A 15,759-nucleotide genomic window follows, 5' to 3' on the forward strand; every position below is an offset into this window, starting at 1 on the left:
CTGATTATTTCATCACAGTTACTTTCAAGGTCAATTTTAAGATTGACAGAGGCACTTGGCCAGAGAATCTGCCTTTAAAATATCAAGCGTTAGTTTCGGGACACCTGTATAAATCAGATTTAATTTTTTTTTTTAAATTGAGCATCTGTAATAAATTAAAATTAAATCACTTTACACAATATAACACACAAGAGGTGATATACAGGGTGTCCTAGACCACCCGTACACCCCTTTTAAAATGAAAATAAATGGCTTTTATCAAAAATCGCGAACAATTTTTAAATAAATCGGGTACGCTCTATCAAATGGTGATATTTTCAACATTTGATTCCGACCGGAAATACGCCATCCGGATCGAAAGTTGAATTTTTTTAGGGGAACATGGTACTTTTTATTACAGATTCGAATTGTACGTGAAAAAATAAGAAACTTTTGTATAAAACGTTTTTTCTAAAAGTGCCTCTGTCAATCTTAAAATTAACCTCATTATTTCACAATTACTTTCAAGGTCAATTTTAAGATTGACAGAGGCACTTTCAGAAAAAACGTTTGATACAAAAGTTTCTTATTTTTTCACGTACAATTCGAATCTGTAATAAAAAGTACCATGTTCCCCTAAAAAAATTCAACTTCCGATCCGGATGGCGTATTTCCGGTCGGAATCAAAAGTTGAAAATATCACCATTTGATAGAGCGTGTCCGATTTATTTAAAAATTGTTCGCGATTTTTCATAAAAGCCATTTATTTTCATTTTAAAAGGGGTGTACGGGTGATCTGAGACACCCTGTATATGCATTAATCACAAAAAAATATGTGTATCTATTCTCGTTACAGTCCCATGCGAGTGGCAAGGCGAGATGGATCGGCGAATGTGGATTGAGCTGCGGGCCTTCCTTGGAGGAGTCGCTAGTGCCCGCGTTGGAGAAACTACGGGCTACCTCGTGAACGGTATCGGCCCGAGCACCGCCAACCATGCACAAGACTTAATCCATCACCATCCATCTAACGTCACCCATCATCATTGTGTGCGAGATTCAAGAGAAAGAGAAATAGAGAATGTGTGAATGTGGATTGCGGATGATATGCGTTATGTTCCTGTGGAGGGCTGCTGACAAAGGGAAAAGAAAGGAGGAGAGCTATTTCGAACTCTCGCAGCTTCCCCCGAAGATACAACATCCCCGTCAGATCCAGGTAGCCCCTCGATATCGGGGACCAACGTCGTCATTATCATCGTCGGGAGTCAAGCTACACGTCCACGAAGGATTTCTACAATGCATCGGAAGATAATTTGCAAGATATATTGCAAGAAATTAGTTCGAACTGTTCGTTATCGAGAATTTTACTTTCGAATTTATACTAATTTAATTTTTTTTAATAAAAATTCTTTCTTTGCAAAATTGGAAACTAGCTCATTTGCAATTTTGTTAAAGAAGTGTTGAATTTTTTCGCTCGAAAACACGGCGTATCTACGAAGCGGATCGTGTGAATTCTTTCAAATTATAGATCTTATCGCGACAGTTTGATAGAGACGTGTAGCATTGACAGAGAACGATTAAGTATGAATTGTGCGAAACACGAATAATTCCGTTTTCGAGTGAATCTCGATGTATCTGACGATTTGTATATAACGTTCGAGATGCAAACTTCACAATAAGAGAGTAAGCGTTTAAATTTACATGGACACACAAACGAAACTACTTCTTGTAATCGAAACATAGCTCGATATCTTGAGAATTATATAAATCAATCCTTGAGTGAAATTATTTTAACCATCTTGGTTACGAAATATCGATTTTACATCATAATCTATTAATTAATTATTGCTTCTGAAAATAATTGAATCTTTCTTATTAAAATTGAACTTTTCAATTCAATTTTCATATCGCATGCATCAATGAGAGAACATATTGTGAATCGATCAATTTAATAGAGCTACGAGTCCATAATTTTCATAAATTAAATTTATGTACGTGCTAGAAAACGAAAATTTATGTATGAGTACATATATATGAAATCAATAGTGCTATTTTAGCTTCTATGCGATATGATCAGCTGTCATCTGAAGACAACTTTTGTCTTACAAATTGCATTCTATTGGCTATTATTATTTCCGAAATAACTCTAATTTCTGGACTTGCAAAGCGATCGATTCATATACTTATAGAAAATCCAATTTCTCACTGTAGATTAATTATTAAAAGTACATTTCCAATTTTTTATATCGACTAAAATTGCGATTTTAATGACGAGATTTTAACGATAGCTTGAAGATCTTCTTTGGTCGTTCCTGCGACAATCCAGAGAATCGATCTTTTTCTTTACTTTTCTATGTAACGAAAGTTACAACTTGGCCTCTCTCAGTCGCGTGAAAGAGCGCGAGTTTTCATTACGTGAATTCTAGGATAATTATTAGGCGACAATTAATTGATCGAGCGAACCGATGGCGAAAGGTTCTGTTGACAACCTTTCGTGCGAGAGCACGACGTATCGATATTATAAGTAAATAATTATTCGATATTTCTTATCGCTTATATAAATTGTCACAATTATCATCGGCGAATCGAGCTTTGCGAATGTATACGATTATAAAAATTAGTCCAAGTTTTTCATGTCTCTCTAGCGAGGACGTAGTATAAATGTAACGCGATTTAACCATCATAGTCCTAAGGATCGATAGGCAGAATTCGAGAAATATTATTTCCACATATTAGGAGAATTCATCGTTTGAAGCGTTTTTGCATGTTGGTTACACGGCGTTAAAAGGAAAAGATGCATGAATAACTTATCATTCATTTGTGTATTCTGATGGAAACGACACGAATCTCTCCTTGGGTCTATGAAAGTTTCAAAAGAGCTAATTGTATTTATAATGCGTTTTCTCGACAAGGATACGTCTTGCTCGCTTTTTTAATCGTCCGCTTTCCCGGCGAGAGTCTCTTTGCCAAGTCGTTGGTAAAGATGCTCGATCTCAAATGCGCGTGTCTCACGCAGTTCAACAATTGTAGACTAGACACAAAGTATATTGCGAGTGCCAAGAATTTTTGAAAGAAGCAAAATGAAAAAATTTCGTCAATAATACTTTAATCGCGATATTCTTTAAAGCACGATATATCTACATTTTTAAATATCTTTTGTAAAAGAAAACAGGATTATTGAATATGAGTAATGTTTATATACGCAAAATTGTATCTACAAATTACCATTATAATGCTCTTACTCTATTAAGTCATTATTGACTTATTGACTTGCAGGATTATTTGTGTCGAGTTACATTTTGGAAAGCATTTACGTCGTGCCAATAACTTTTTCGGATTTTTAATCATTGTTTTATAAGAATTCCGTGCCGAAAATCCCGCTTTTTTAGCGAGATTAAGAACAAAAGGACATTTACTGACTTTTCTCGGCAGCGTATATATACTATTATCTATATAAAATTGCGAGTGCAAATACATGCTCATCAAAATGCATCTTCATTTATTAAATTAAACCGTAATGTGTAAAACATTTCTAGAGTATTAGCTCGCAGCGAGCTTTAGTTTAAAAATGCTTTAGAAAATGTCTTCGGTAGTAGTTTTTATTTAATCTGTGAATTTCTTATTTATGACGAATACTGCAAAAGTATGGGTTTAATAAATACTTACAAAAATCTATTATGACTTGTGTTAATGCAAACCTTATCACTTTATCTGTCTTACTGCTAATTATCCTTCTATAAGTCTGGATTTAAAAATAAATCGATATTTCGATGTCTTCGAACTTCTTTTTTTTTTACCTCTTATTTTTTGTAATAAATATAGCTTTTTATATATGTTATATATATGTCGCGATAAGATAATCTTACTTAAAATGTCAAATTTTTAAGATTATTACACAGTTCAGCATTATGTGGTAATTTGTGCATCGTTCATAATATATATTTTTAATTCACTGCATAGTGAATATCATTTAATTTCGTTGAATAAAAATTCAATCAACGGTTTATTGACATTTTTCGCATTTATGTACATTGCCACCATGCCAAGCAGCATGTTCGTACTATCTTTTTACAGATAATTATACAGATAATTATAATATTTTATATATTTGTGTGCCGCATATTTTAACATATTATTTAATGTAACTATTAAAACTCAGGTTTTAGAAATAATATCAGTACAATGTTAGAAAACGACATAGAAGAAACAACTTTAATCGGCAAAATTAAAATATCACAATTATATTTTAATATTTATTATTCCCTATCACTTATCCTCATCTAATTTCTCAAATTAATATAACAAAATAATTTTAATCTGAATAAAGAAAAATATCAATTATCTTGAAAAAATGCAACATTTCTTTGTGAAAAAAGATAATCATACTAAAAAAGATAATAATTGAAAAATATATTGTAGTTTTTGGTTTCATGATATTTTACAAAAGAGGAAAAATAAAAAAATATAGCATTAATATTGCTTCTCTATGGCATCATCTTAAAGTATTTAAGTATTCAGCCGCAACAAAAGGTAACATATTATTATTTTAAGAATTATATGTGCTCGTAATCACTTTCGCACACAACTTTTATAAACGTTTCAATGATTCAAACAATTTCCAAATGGAAAAACATAACAGACAACAATATTAATTGTCACTAATTTGAAAAAAAAAAAAATACATATATGAAAAAATAGCATTTAAAAACAAATCTTCCAAATAATTCTGTATATCTCTGTAATGCCAAAAGTATAAATAGCTACAATAAACATAAAATTGAAATCGAAAACGATATAATAATTATAAAATACCATCGCGTGCAATAATTTATAAAATACTCTATTAATAAATGAAAATCAAGAAAATTCATTATATAATCACATAATAAATATTTGTACAGAAGATGAATAATTAATTCAAGAAACTCCTATCAACAGAGTGTTAAACGTTCTTAATAAGCCCTTATCAAAACTTACAAAAGTTTTATTATATAACAATTTGTAATTCAATTTGTAATGACATTTCCAATTTTTTTTTTTTCAACATTATATGAAGTTCTTTGTTAAGTTGCACGTGAGAGTACATTGTACTGTGACTTAAGCGCAAAAAGATCGCGTAACCGGATACGTTGTATTATATTACAGGAGGAAAAAATGCATTTCCTCAAAATGTTTGTATATCCGGATTCCTATTACCGTAATTGCTCTGATTTCGATTGTTATTTTATGTTGAATTGAAGCTACCGATTCCGCTGAGCGAGATCGAGCGAGTTCTTTTATACAAGACAAGAAAAAAATATATCGGTATCCTACAAGGACCACTAATTCTGCTCGCGACTCACGGCGCAAGCGATGACAAGAATCAACTTTGGCGCACTATGAAGTTTATGTGTATATATGTGTATGTGTGTGAAATAAATTAATACCTTTGCTGCGCACAGTAGTAGTAGTAGTAGTAGAACAAAGACCGCCCTGACGATTCCCGTTGCACTGCTTCGGTTTTAAAATGTGATTATTTAAACAGCATCGAGAATCGTGCACAGATCAAAATTTGATGGCGATCAATGAGAGTTCTAAGGCGATGGATTTTAATATTCTATTTATAGAATTGGTTTAATAGGAACGAATCGCTGGTGGAACCGTCGCACATTCCTGTTGATCGAGCGTAACGTCAATTACCGGCCTGTAGTCCAGAGACACCTTAAATGTGAATGAAATAAAACAATGAGTTATAAAATTGAACGTATCACAATATAAAATAATAATAAAAGTATGATTATTTATGTATAAACATTATGGGCAAATATAAATTGAGGGGATTTATCGGTAATGATTATTTATAAAATAATTTCTAATACACTTCAATAGCTATGTATTTAATCTACCAATAAATATAAAAAATACCTCTCCCTTTCTCGGATTGATCTTCGATAACGTGTGCTTCCTCCAATGTTGATCAAATGGCCTCGGTTGTTGGTTCTCGAGCGGTTTACTGTAGTCGTATTCGTCGATTCTGTCCTTGTAATCTTCGCGAGCATGCGCACCGCGACTCTCCTTTCTGTTCTCTGCCCCTACAATGGTCTGCATAGCATTGACCATGAGATTTTGCAACTCTAACGTCTCTATCAGATCAGAATTCCATATTAGAGACCTGTCGGCGACCTTCAGTTCGTCGAGTTTTTTATAGAGGTCGATCATTTTTCGATAGCCTGAGAGAATTTCATAACGATGTTACGCAATGTTCATAAATTAAACGCAATTATATATGCAACACAAGTGCCTATTACATTATCGTTTTTTTTTTACCTTCCTGCAAGGTCTGGGCTTCTCTAAATACCGCTGCGTGCGTCTGCATCGTTTTCTGCATGGTCAATCGCAATTCCGCAGTAGATATAGAGCCGTTGGCGTTTCTGACCCAATCTAAGTTAGCTACCGTCTCTTCACCCGCGTTCTAAAAAACAGATATAATTTGTTATGCACTATTCTTACAATTAAAAATCAAATGTAACTTATATATAAAATGCTTATAACAAAAATATTCAAAATAATAATACAACTCACAGGTTTGAGAGATCCAATCGTTTCGCCAGGCTTATTTTCCTGGGCGATAGTTTTAGCGCAAGCACGTCCGAATACGACTAAATCTAACAGAGAATTAGCGCCTAGTCGATTGGCGCCGTGAACAGATGCACAAGCTGCCTCACCACATGCGTACAATCCGCGCACTACCTTATCCTCATTGTTTTCCCTGGTTAACACCTGACCCTTGTAGTTTGTCGGTACGCCTCCTGCAATTTTGAGTATTACATTACAGACTAATCTTAATATTTTCTATAGATTATGGAAATTGTCCTACATAACGTAAAAAATGTAAAATAATTTACATCAATCTTGTAATTTGCATTCTTATGTTTTATTTAACAGTTGCAGTTGAGAATATTTCTAAGATGAAGCTTAACTGTGATATTTTCAATGTTGGCGTCATCGCAAATAATATCAAGATTTCTCGATAATTTCAAACATTAGAGTCATCGTATATTAACATAGAGGAAAATTTATTGCATGCTCGACGTTTAGTTAGAAATTAACTTTTTTTTTCATTAATTCGTTGATTGTCACAGATATACAGGGTTTACCAAAAGTATGGAAACCCCTTAATATTTCGAAAAATACGCATTTTTAAAAAAAATGTTTCATACAAAAGTTATAGGGTTTTATGTGGCGCATTACACAGCAATATTATTATGACCTCGAATAGCGTTGTCAAGGTTATGTGAAGGTCAGCTTCAATTTTTTAAATGGAACCCTATATTTTTTATTACATTATCTTGCAGCTTATCTTGAGAGCTTTTCAAAACACTATAATAAAGTATTTCTTCATTGAGTACTTTTCGAGTTATGAGGCTTGAAATAATTTCTTAATTTTACATAAACCATAAAATATCTAGTAAAATATTCATTTTTCGATTATCTTACCTTAATACTTTTATGTACAAAATAATGAGAGGAATCAATTGGTGTAAAGAAAAAACATAGTTGTTTTTAAGAAAAAATATGTAATTTGCAATTAACAATTACATTTTTTTTAAAAACAACTATGTTTTTTCTTTACACCAATTGATTCCTCTCATTATTTTGTACATAAAAGTATTAAGGTAAGATAATCGAAAAATGAATATTTTACTAGATATTTTCTGGTTTATGTAAAATTAAGAAATGATTTCAAGCCTCATAACTCGGAAAGTACTTAATGAAAACTAACTTAACTATAGTGTTTTAGAAAATTCTCGAGATAAGCTACAAGAATATGCAAAAGCATATAGGGTGTCCCATTTAAAAAGTTGGAGGTGACCTTCACATAACCTTGACAACGCTATTCGAGGTCATAATAATGTTGCTGTGTAATGCGCCACATAAAACCCTATAACTTTTGTATGAAACATTTTTTTTTAAATGCGTATTTTTCGAAATATTAAGGGGTTTCCACACTTTTGGTAAACCTTGTATATAACATTTAAATATATTTATTTATGCAATCTATGCAGATAATACTTTTCTCGATTCTTTTTTAAAATTACTAGGATAATAAAATATAATTAAAATATAATTAAAATATAATTAAAATATAATTATTAAAACTACTCTTTGCTTTTCATAATAAACTTATTCTGAAAAAAAAAAAAAAATTAAATTTACATACCCATATTGTAATGAACGGTGGGTAGAACGGGGATGGGTTCCCGAGTCACATCGACACCAGCGAATATCATCGCCGTCTCCGAAATTCCCGGCAACCGAGCGGCCAGCTGTTCAGCCGGCAGGTGATGTAGCTGCAAGTAAATATGATCCTTCTCCGGTCCGACGCCTCTAAGCGAAGAAAAAGAGACTACATTTACCACGAATATTTCCGAAGATGCGACGGAAATTCACCGGATGACTCACCTGCCCTCTCTGATTTCCATTGTCATAGATCTAGACACTACGTCTCGCGATGCGAGATCTTTCGCTACCGGCGCGTAACGTTCCATGAACCTTTCCCCTTCGCTATTTATTAGATAACCGCCTTCGCCGCGGCTGCCTTCCGTGATCAGACATCCGGCGCCATAGATACCTGAGGATAAAAATAATTTCTATTGATTTGTATTTGAAAATTAAAGAAGTACGATTAATTTTACCGCAATCTTGTCGCACGCTGAATATTAAAGATCTTAAAAAAATGTGAAAAATTATTAACAATATACTTTTTAAAATTTTCAATATTTTATTTCTTTCTTTATTGTCATTATTATTGTCACTCTTGAAGACTGCCAAATTGTCTCAAAGCCTCATTATATAAAAATATTTCAAAAAATGCGTTAGAATGATTTAATTCTGATGCAATAACTAATGTACCTGTGGGGTGAAATTGTACAAATTCAAGATCCTGATTGGGTAGATTGGCCCTGGAGACCATGGCGGTGCCGTCGCCGGTGCAGGTGTGCGCGGACGTGCACGAGAAGTAGGCACGTCCGTAGCCACCGGTGGCGAGCACCGTGTTCTTGGCGCGGAAGCGATGCAGCGTCCCGTCCTCGAGACTGAGCGCGATCACCCCGCGACACTCGCCGTCCTCCATCAGCAGGTCAAGCGCAAAGTATTCGACGAAGTAATTGCAGTCGTAGCTCAGTGACTGGCCGTAGAGCGTGTGCAGCAAGGAATGACCGGTTCTGTCGGCCACACAACAACATCGGTGAGCTTGACCACCTTTGCCGAACTTGAGCGATTGACCGCCAAACGCGCGTTGATAGATCTTACCTGACAAAAAAAAATGACAAGAATTAGAATTATTTTTTATTAATATCGATAGATAAAATTCTTAAATTCCCTCTCTATTTTTTTGATATTTGAAAAAATGTGAAATAAAAAAATATGGATTATACTGAATATACTAAAAAAAAAAAATGATTTTTTTGGTATAATAGAGTTAAGTTCGAAGCAAATTGAAAATTATTTATTATCAATGATAAGCAGCAACCTTCAACTGCGTGGCAACCAAGTGATAAAATTTGTTATTTTCATAGTGTTTCGAAAAATTCGCGTTTTACTTTCTCGTTTGCAGGGATAAATTCTTGCTTGTTAAAATTCTTACCAATAAGTAAGAATGCATAAGTGTATAAGTAAATATCGGTAGGGCAAGTACACCTTTCGAAATCATGGAAAATGACAATAGAAGAGAAGAAAATAACGAAGTAACAGGAGACATAGGAAACGATGGAAATGCAGAACTGCAAGAAAGAGGTTCTGATAATCAATATCAGCTGATATCAAAATCCCCCAACTATAAATCCACGCGAAACGAGTGAGTTACATAAAGAACTGTGATCTGTATAATTAAATTAGATTGTAACGGTAAACATGGCCAGAATCTGTTCTGAAAAATTGCATTTAGATACTACATTATTATATTATATTAAGAAAATATCCAACGCTATTAAATTAAAAAAATCCAAGCTTTCATATTATTTTTTCCTGCATAATTAATTAATTGCTATTATTTTCCCTTCATGGTAATCGATTGCATATTTGAAAAAAATCGATTTGTATTCCACTTCCAGACAATATAACAGAAAGCCATCTCGCTCGCGAGATCGCTCAAGATCGCGTAGCAAGCCTTTGCGGAGGAAGCAGCGGAGAAGCGCGAACGCTTTTCTCAATTTTATGCAAGATTTTAGGCAGGTAACGATGATCGCAAAAATTACAGGATAAAATACGCAGGGTAATTACCAATAAGGAATTATACTGTCAAATTACAGGATTATAATAAGGTAAAAAGCAAAGATCTCTTTCGACTCGGAGGACAAAAGTGGCGACAAATGTCATCCACAGAGAAGATGCCTTACGTGGAGGCGGCTAAGCTGGCTCAGCAACAATCGCAGCAAAATAATAAGAGTGAACAAACTAAGCCCAGTGGCGGCGACGTCTCCAAAAAGTCGGACAATGAGCAGAAAAAAAAAGAACGAGAGGTTTTCAATTAATTAAATTAATTAAATCACCATTTTTTTCATATAAAATTATATCATCACATTACTATATTTAGCGAATATCAATAAATTAATATATAATTATAATAATAAATACAATAATAAATATAATAGTAAATATAATAATAAATTAATATATAAATTATGTAAAGCAAAAATTCAATATTTATACGTCATAAGGGAGATATACAAAATTAAACTTTGACTATTCTTATAATATTTCGATGTTATTTACGTTTCAGAAAAGAAATGAGAGGAAGCGTTCCAGAAGCAAGACGTACGATTCCGACGCGGAATCAGGCTCCGCAACCTCGGGGACAGGCGCGACTATGACCAGCGAGGATAATTCAGATCTGAGTTCTTAGATATAAATTAAATCACGATAGAAAACAAGAATGCCAAGAAATATGTACACGAATCAGTTTAGTTTGACGTGTCCTAAAATTTGATCGTACTAATCTGAAACTTGAATAAAGTTTAGGACCTCATCAAGATAGTTTTAATATTAAATTGATTCCTTTTTATGCTACTATATTAATTCTGTCACAATTACATGTCGTAAAATCTGTTTAACTTTCCTTAAATTATTCTTCTTTTTCACATATACAGGGTGTCCCATTTTAATGTCCCACCCCAAATAACTTTCTTATTTTTAATTTTAGAAAAAGATGTTTCAGACAAAAATTGTATGGTTTCAAGGGGGACATAAGGTGGTGTCATTAGTTTGACCTTGAATAGTTGCTTCAAGGTCACGTAAAGGTCACCTTCAATTTTTTAAATGAAACCCCTTACTTTCTATTACATATTCTTGTAGCTTATTTCGAGAGCTTTCCAAAACACTATAATTAAGTTAGTTTTCATTAAGTACTTTCCGAGTTATGAGGCTTGAAATCATTTCTTAATTTTACATAAACCATAAAATATCTAGTAAAAAATTCATTTTTTGATTATCTTACCTTAATACTTTTATGTACAAAATAATGAGAGGAATCAATTGGTGTAAAGAAAACACAATTATTTCGAAAGAAAAAATGTAATTTGCAATTAACAATTACATTTTTTTTTCGAAACAATTATGTGTTTTCTTTACACCAATTGATTTCTCTCATTATTTTGTACATAAAAGTATTATGGTAAGATAATCGAAAAAAGAATATTTTACAAGATATTTTACGGTTTATGTAAAATTAAGAAATGATTTCAAGCCTCATAACTTGGAAAGTACTTAATGAAAACTAACTTAATTATAATGTTTTGGAAAGCTTTCGAGATGAGCTGCAAGAATATGTAATAAAAAGTAGGCGATTCCATTTAAAAAATTGCAAGTGGTCTTCACGTGACCTTCAAGTAACTATTCAAGGTCAAACTAATGACACCACCTTATGTCCCCCTTGAAACCATACAACTTTTGTCTGAAACATCTTTTTCTAAAATTAAAAATAAGAAAGGGTGGGTTATTTGGGGTGGGACATTAAAATGGGACACTCTGTATAAACACATACGCATAAACATCATCACCCACAGCTTCGCTTACCATCGGTAGTTCGACTGAAGGGCATGCCGCAGTTCTCCAGTTCGATGACGGCTTTGGGGGCCTCGCGGGTCATGTAATGAATGGCATCCTGATCGCCCAGCCAGTCCGAGCCCTTGACGGTGTCGTACATGTGCCACTGCCAATTGTCAGCTTCCATATTGCCCAGAGCGGCGTTGATGCCGCCCTGGGCGGCTACCGTGTGCGATCTCGTCGGGAACAGTTTGGTAACCACCGCGGTCTTGAAGCCCTCGGCCACCAGGCCGTAGGCCGCCCGAAGACCGGCACCGCCGGCTCCTACCACCACCGCGTCATACGTGTGATCCACCAGCGGGTACTGTTTGGAGATCGCGTCGGAGATCTTGGCCGCTCGGCCGTCCGGCGTGTGATGCAGCTTCCGGTTGCCGAGTAGCGGCAGTCCCAGCTTGTTCTGCGAACCGGAAGTCGAGATAGAGATCATTTTTTACATATGACTAAGAGTGAAATTTTAGGATGTGATAAAATATTTTTTTTATGAATTAATTCATCTATCTTTTACATGAAATTTTATAATGATTTAACTTGTTATAAAATTATATAGCGATTTAATTTATTATTAAATTGTAGATATATGGTGGTTAATTCATTATAAAATTATACAATATAAAAATCCTTTTCTTCGATATACATTTACATGCATAATAAAATATTCATAAATGTTGTTGGTGAGGAAGAGGAAATAATCAAGAGATCTAGAGTTTTAATATTTCTGGTGGAATAAGAAAAAATGATACAGGCATTTACACTCTCTATGATTTCCTGCTTTAACATATGATTGCTGAAGAAGCTTTAATTGTTTCCTTTAGGATACGAATTATATAAGATAGTTATTTATAATGAGTCACGAACACACGCAGCTGCGATCGCGTGTACACATGTATTCCTGATCGTTATGCCGTTCAATTTGCCCGACATGAACGCGAGTAAGAGATCCATTATTTACAGATAACATTTTATGCGCCATTATTTCATAAATATCGTTTAAATGCCATGAGAATATTGCAAAAAGAACTTGCCGCGCAAGAACTTGGAAATTTTTCTTTTTGGAATGCAATAAATAAAACGTCTTGATATAAGAAAGCTCATGATATAAAAAAAAAATTTTATTAGATAAAGGAATAGTAATTTTAGAAATTTATAATGTGTTGAAAAATAAATTTGAGATGCAAGTTTTTCACAGAAAGTTGATAATATATAGTTTTGTAATAATATCCTTATGAAATAATCTAACGAGCAATCGATTATTCTGATAAATAATATGGAACTAATGTCTGCCGACTAATTGAGAATTGATTCAACTGAGAAAAAAAATATAAGTACATTGAATCGTATCGTATAGAATAAAAATGCGGATTAACATTAGATCGTGCAACGTATTTACGGAAGAACATTAGATTTCTTTGCCACCTTGCTTATCATCGGGCAATTTACATTATATATACATTATACATATACATTATATATTTATTCAAAGATAATACAAACGTTCCGTTCGATCTAAAAATAGCATGGCAATGTCAATATTTTTCAAAATCTTTTCTCGGAAAGAAGTAATTCAAATCGGCACATTTTATTATAAAAATATAAATTTTATTATAAAAAATAAATTTCTCAATTGGAAACATTTTATTTTGGCAAATTTTGAGGATGTAAAAAATCATATATAAATAAAATTTACATCCGATTTATTTAAATAATTTTAATTCAATTGCGAATTTAAAAGAGAAGAGTTTCATTGCTTGAAAATTGAAAAATTCAATATTCATGTAATCTATCGTGTAAATAATCATTTTAAAAACTACGATATGACGGAGGCACGTCCCAGTTAAACAGTCTAAGACAGCAGTATCTCTAAATATGTGCACACGCAAACTTTCTTATCTTTTTAATAAAACTCTCACTGTGTCTGATCTGCTATCAAGCACAATTTTGATAAACAACATCGAAATAGCGTGGGCTATTCTGATAAAATCGCACAAGATAAACGCTCGATAAACATAACATGTCGCAGTGAATTTTACATACTTATTTTGATACATGAAGTTTTTTCATCGAGAGAAATAAATAAATTATAAATATTTAACAATAGAGAGAAACGTAAAAACGAAGCCCGTTATCAATTCAAGCGCGATACCCACGAGATTTCGCGAAATATACGCTTATCTCTGTACTTGTATAACACTGAACATCTATATTATCAGTCTCACACATTAGTCTTTATTTTTAATTTAATTAATTTTTCGCTTTTTGTTATTGTAATATGAGTTTTTTAATAAACTAATATTGAAAAAAGAAAGAAGTGTTGTTGCTTCGTCTGCGCTCCAATTATCGCGCGTTGGTTCTTATGCCATTTTCTTCTTAATTTTCTGATTACTTGAGCCAAATCTCTAATTATTAAAATTAATCTTCTTTAATCCGTAAAAAATATTATTTATTTTAGATACATAATTCTTGAGCCATAAATGAAGAAAAATAATTAATATCGATGTAAATAATTTCTCGCCAAATTATATATAATTCTCGAGCTATAAATGAACAAAAAGAATTAATATCAATGTAAATAATTTCTCATCAAATTACATATAATCACTTGTCAAAAAACCTCACCACTCTCTACTGCTTTCAAGTTATCGAGTAGACGTACAAGGCTAAAGTGCATGCGTACAAGGCTAAAGTGTTGACGAAAACACTAAGAATGCCTAGACTCGAATACACTATAATGAGTCACGAGCACCGTTAGATGCGAGCAGCCCTCATTGACGTAACATATTGTAAGTCAGAGCATATGGAAATAGGTAAATTTACTCTATCTTTCAGGAGATTCACAGAGGATCGTAAATCTCATTCTTTCTCTCTCTCTCTCTCTCTCTTGAACAGAGGGAGGGCTCGAGGGATGCCGCGTGTTTGGTGGGAAACACGCGGCAAGACGGCGCATTTCCGGGTGCGCGTATTTATTCGCGCGCATCTTACGTAATTGATCCACGGCGAGGTGCATCCACCACCGCGGACGGTGGATAAAAAATTATGTAACGAGCGAGAAAATTCGCCAGCCCATCGGCGATGGACTTAACCGCCTGATCCGCGAGTAATAGAGAAGGAGAATTTTTTTTTTTTAAGATGGCGCGAGGTAACGCCAAGGTTCTAGCTTCTAGGCTAGGAGGCAACGCGAAGTTCTAGGCCAGGTGTACCAAGATGACCGACCCAACTTGGTGGAGTTTCATCGCGCGAAGGAAGACAGGACCCTCCCTTCCTCTGGCTCGCGAAAGTCGCGGTCTTTGGCGCGTGACAAGGATTTTCGGGACCCGAGACGAAGCTACGATAACTTCGGTTCTAAGCTCTTCACGTTCCACGGTGTCCGGATCTAACGTTCTACGCATGGTTCTCACCAACGTCCTCGGCAGCAAGGACGCCGACAGCTTCAGCAATCCGCTCATCCTGCGTCACTCCTGTCGCGATTACCGTGTCAAGAGCACGCCCCCGCTGACAAACCCGCACGCACGCGACTAACCCCCTGTATAGTGGCGGCGACGAACGGCAGTTCCCCCGACTAACACTTCGATCCGCGCGGTTCGGCGGCTCGGCGTCGACTGACGCCGGGAGCCGCGCGCGCGCAGTGCTGCCAACGGGACGCGTCCGAAAAAAATCGAACGCTGACCGTTCTGCCAGCATTTCGAGTGAAGATATACGCGATCGAGA

General features: G+C 34.4%; 3 protein-coding genes across 4 annotated transcripts in view; 2 read left to right on the forward strand and 1 right to left on the reverse strand.

Moving 5' to 3' along the window:
* The window catches only part of Pino (protein pinocchio), a 57,286-nt gene extending 53,635 nt beyond the window's left edge, over positions 1-3,651 (forward strand). The window contains exon 6 of the mRNA XM_083107044.1: positions 836-3,651. Coding sequence (XP_082963170.1) covers positions 836-946 — 111 coding nt within the window. The 3' untranslated portion in view covers positions 947-3,651. The remainder of the gene's footprint in view (positions 1-835) is intronic.
* A 309-nt stretch (positions 3,652-3,960) lies between these two features.
* Sdha (succinate dehydrogenase, subunit A (flavoprotein)) lies at positions 3,961-15,660 on the reverse strand. The gene is made up of 9 exons (XM_083107042.1): positions 15,450-15,660; positions 12,028-12,454; positions 8,869-9,267; positions 8,419-8,587; positions 8,177-8,343; positions 6,538-6,764; positions 6,283-6,427; positions 5,881-6,185; positions 3,961-5,676 (listed from the first exon to the last, which is right to left on the reverse strand). The coding sequence occupies exons 1-9, from the start codon at positions 15,495-15,497 to the stop codon at positions 5,590-5,592; spliced, it is 1,974 nt and encodes a 657-aa protein (XP_082963168.1). The 5' UTR covers positions 15,498-15,660; the 3' UTR covers positions 3,961-5,589.
* Positions 9,506-12,473, forward strand: LOC145976096 (uncharacterized). Of its 2 annotated transcripts, XR_014440188.1 has the most exons (5): positions 9,506-9,811; positions 10,068-10,188; positions 10,266-10,475; positions 10,736-10,914; positions 12,018-12,473. XR_014440188.1 is itself a non-coding variant. In XM_083107043.1 (4 exons), exons 1-4 carry the CDS (start codon positions 9,666-9,668, stop codon positions 10,856-10,858), a joined length of 600 nt encoding a protein of 199 aa, XP_082963169.1. In that variant the 5' UTR covers positions 9,506-9,665; the 3' UTR covers positions 10,859-10,989. The 2 variants fall into 2 exon arrangements, 1 of the variants encoding a protein (XP_082963169.1); XM_083107043.1 differs by lacking the exon at positions 12,018-12,473 and having other exon boundaries at positions 10,736-10,989.
* Positions 15,661-15,759: the final 99 nt, after the last annotated feature.

The sequence above is a fragment of the Camponotus vicinus genome, unplaced genomic scaffold (genome assembly GCF_025532165.1).
Source record: "Camponotus vicinus isolate PSW18456_S1 unplaced genomic scaffold, iyCamVici1.0 SCAF_8, whole genome shotgun sequence".
NCBI lineage: Eukaryota > Metazoa > Arthropoda > Insecta > Hymenoptera > Formicidae > Camponotus > Camponotus vicinus.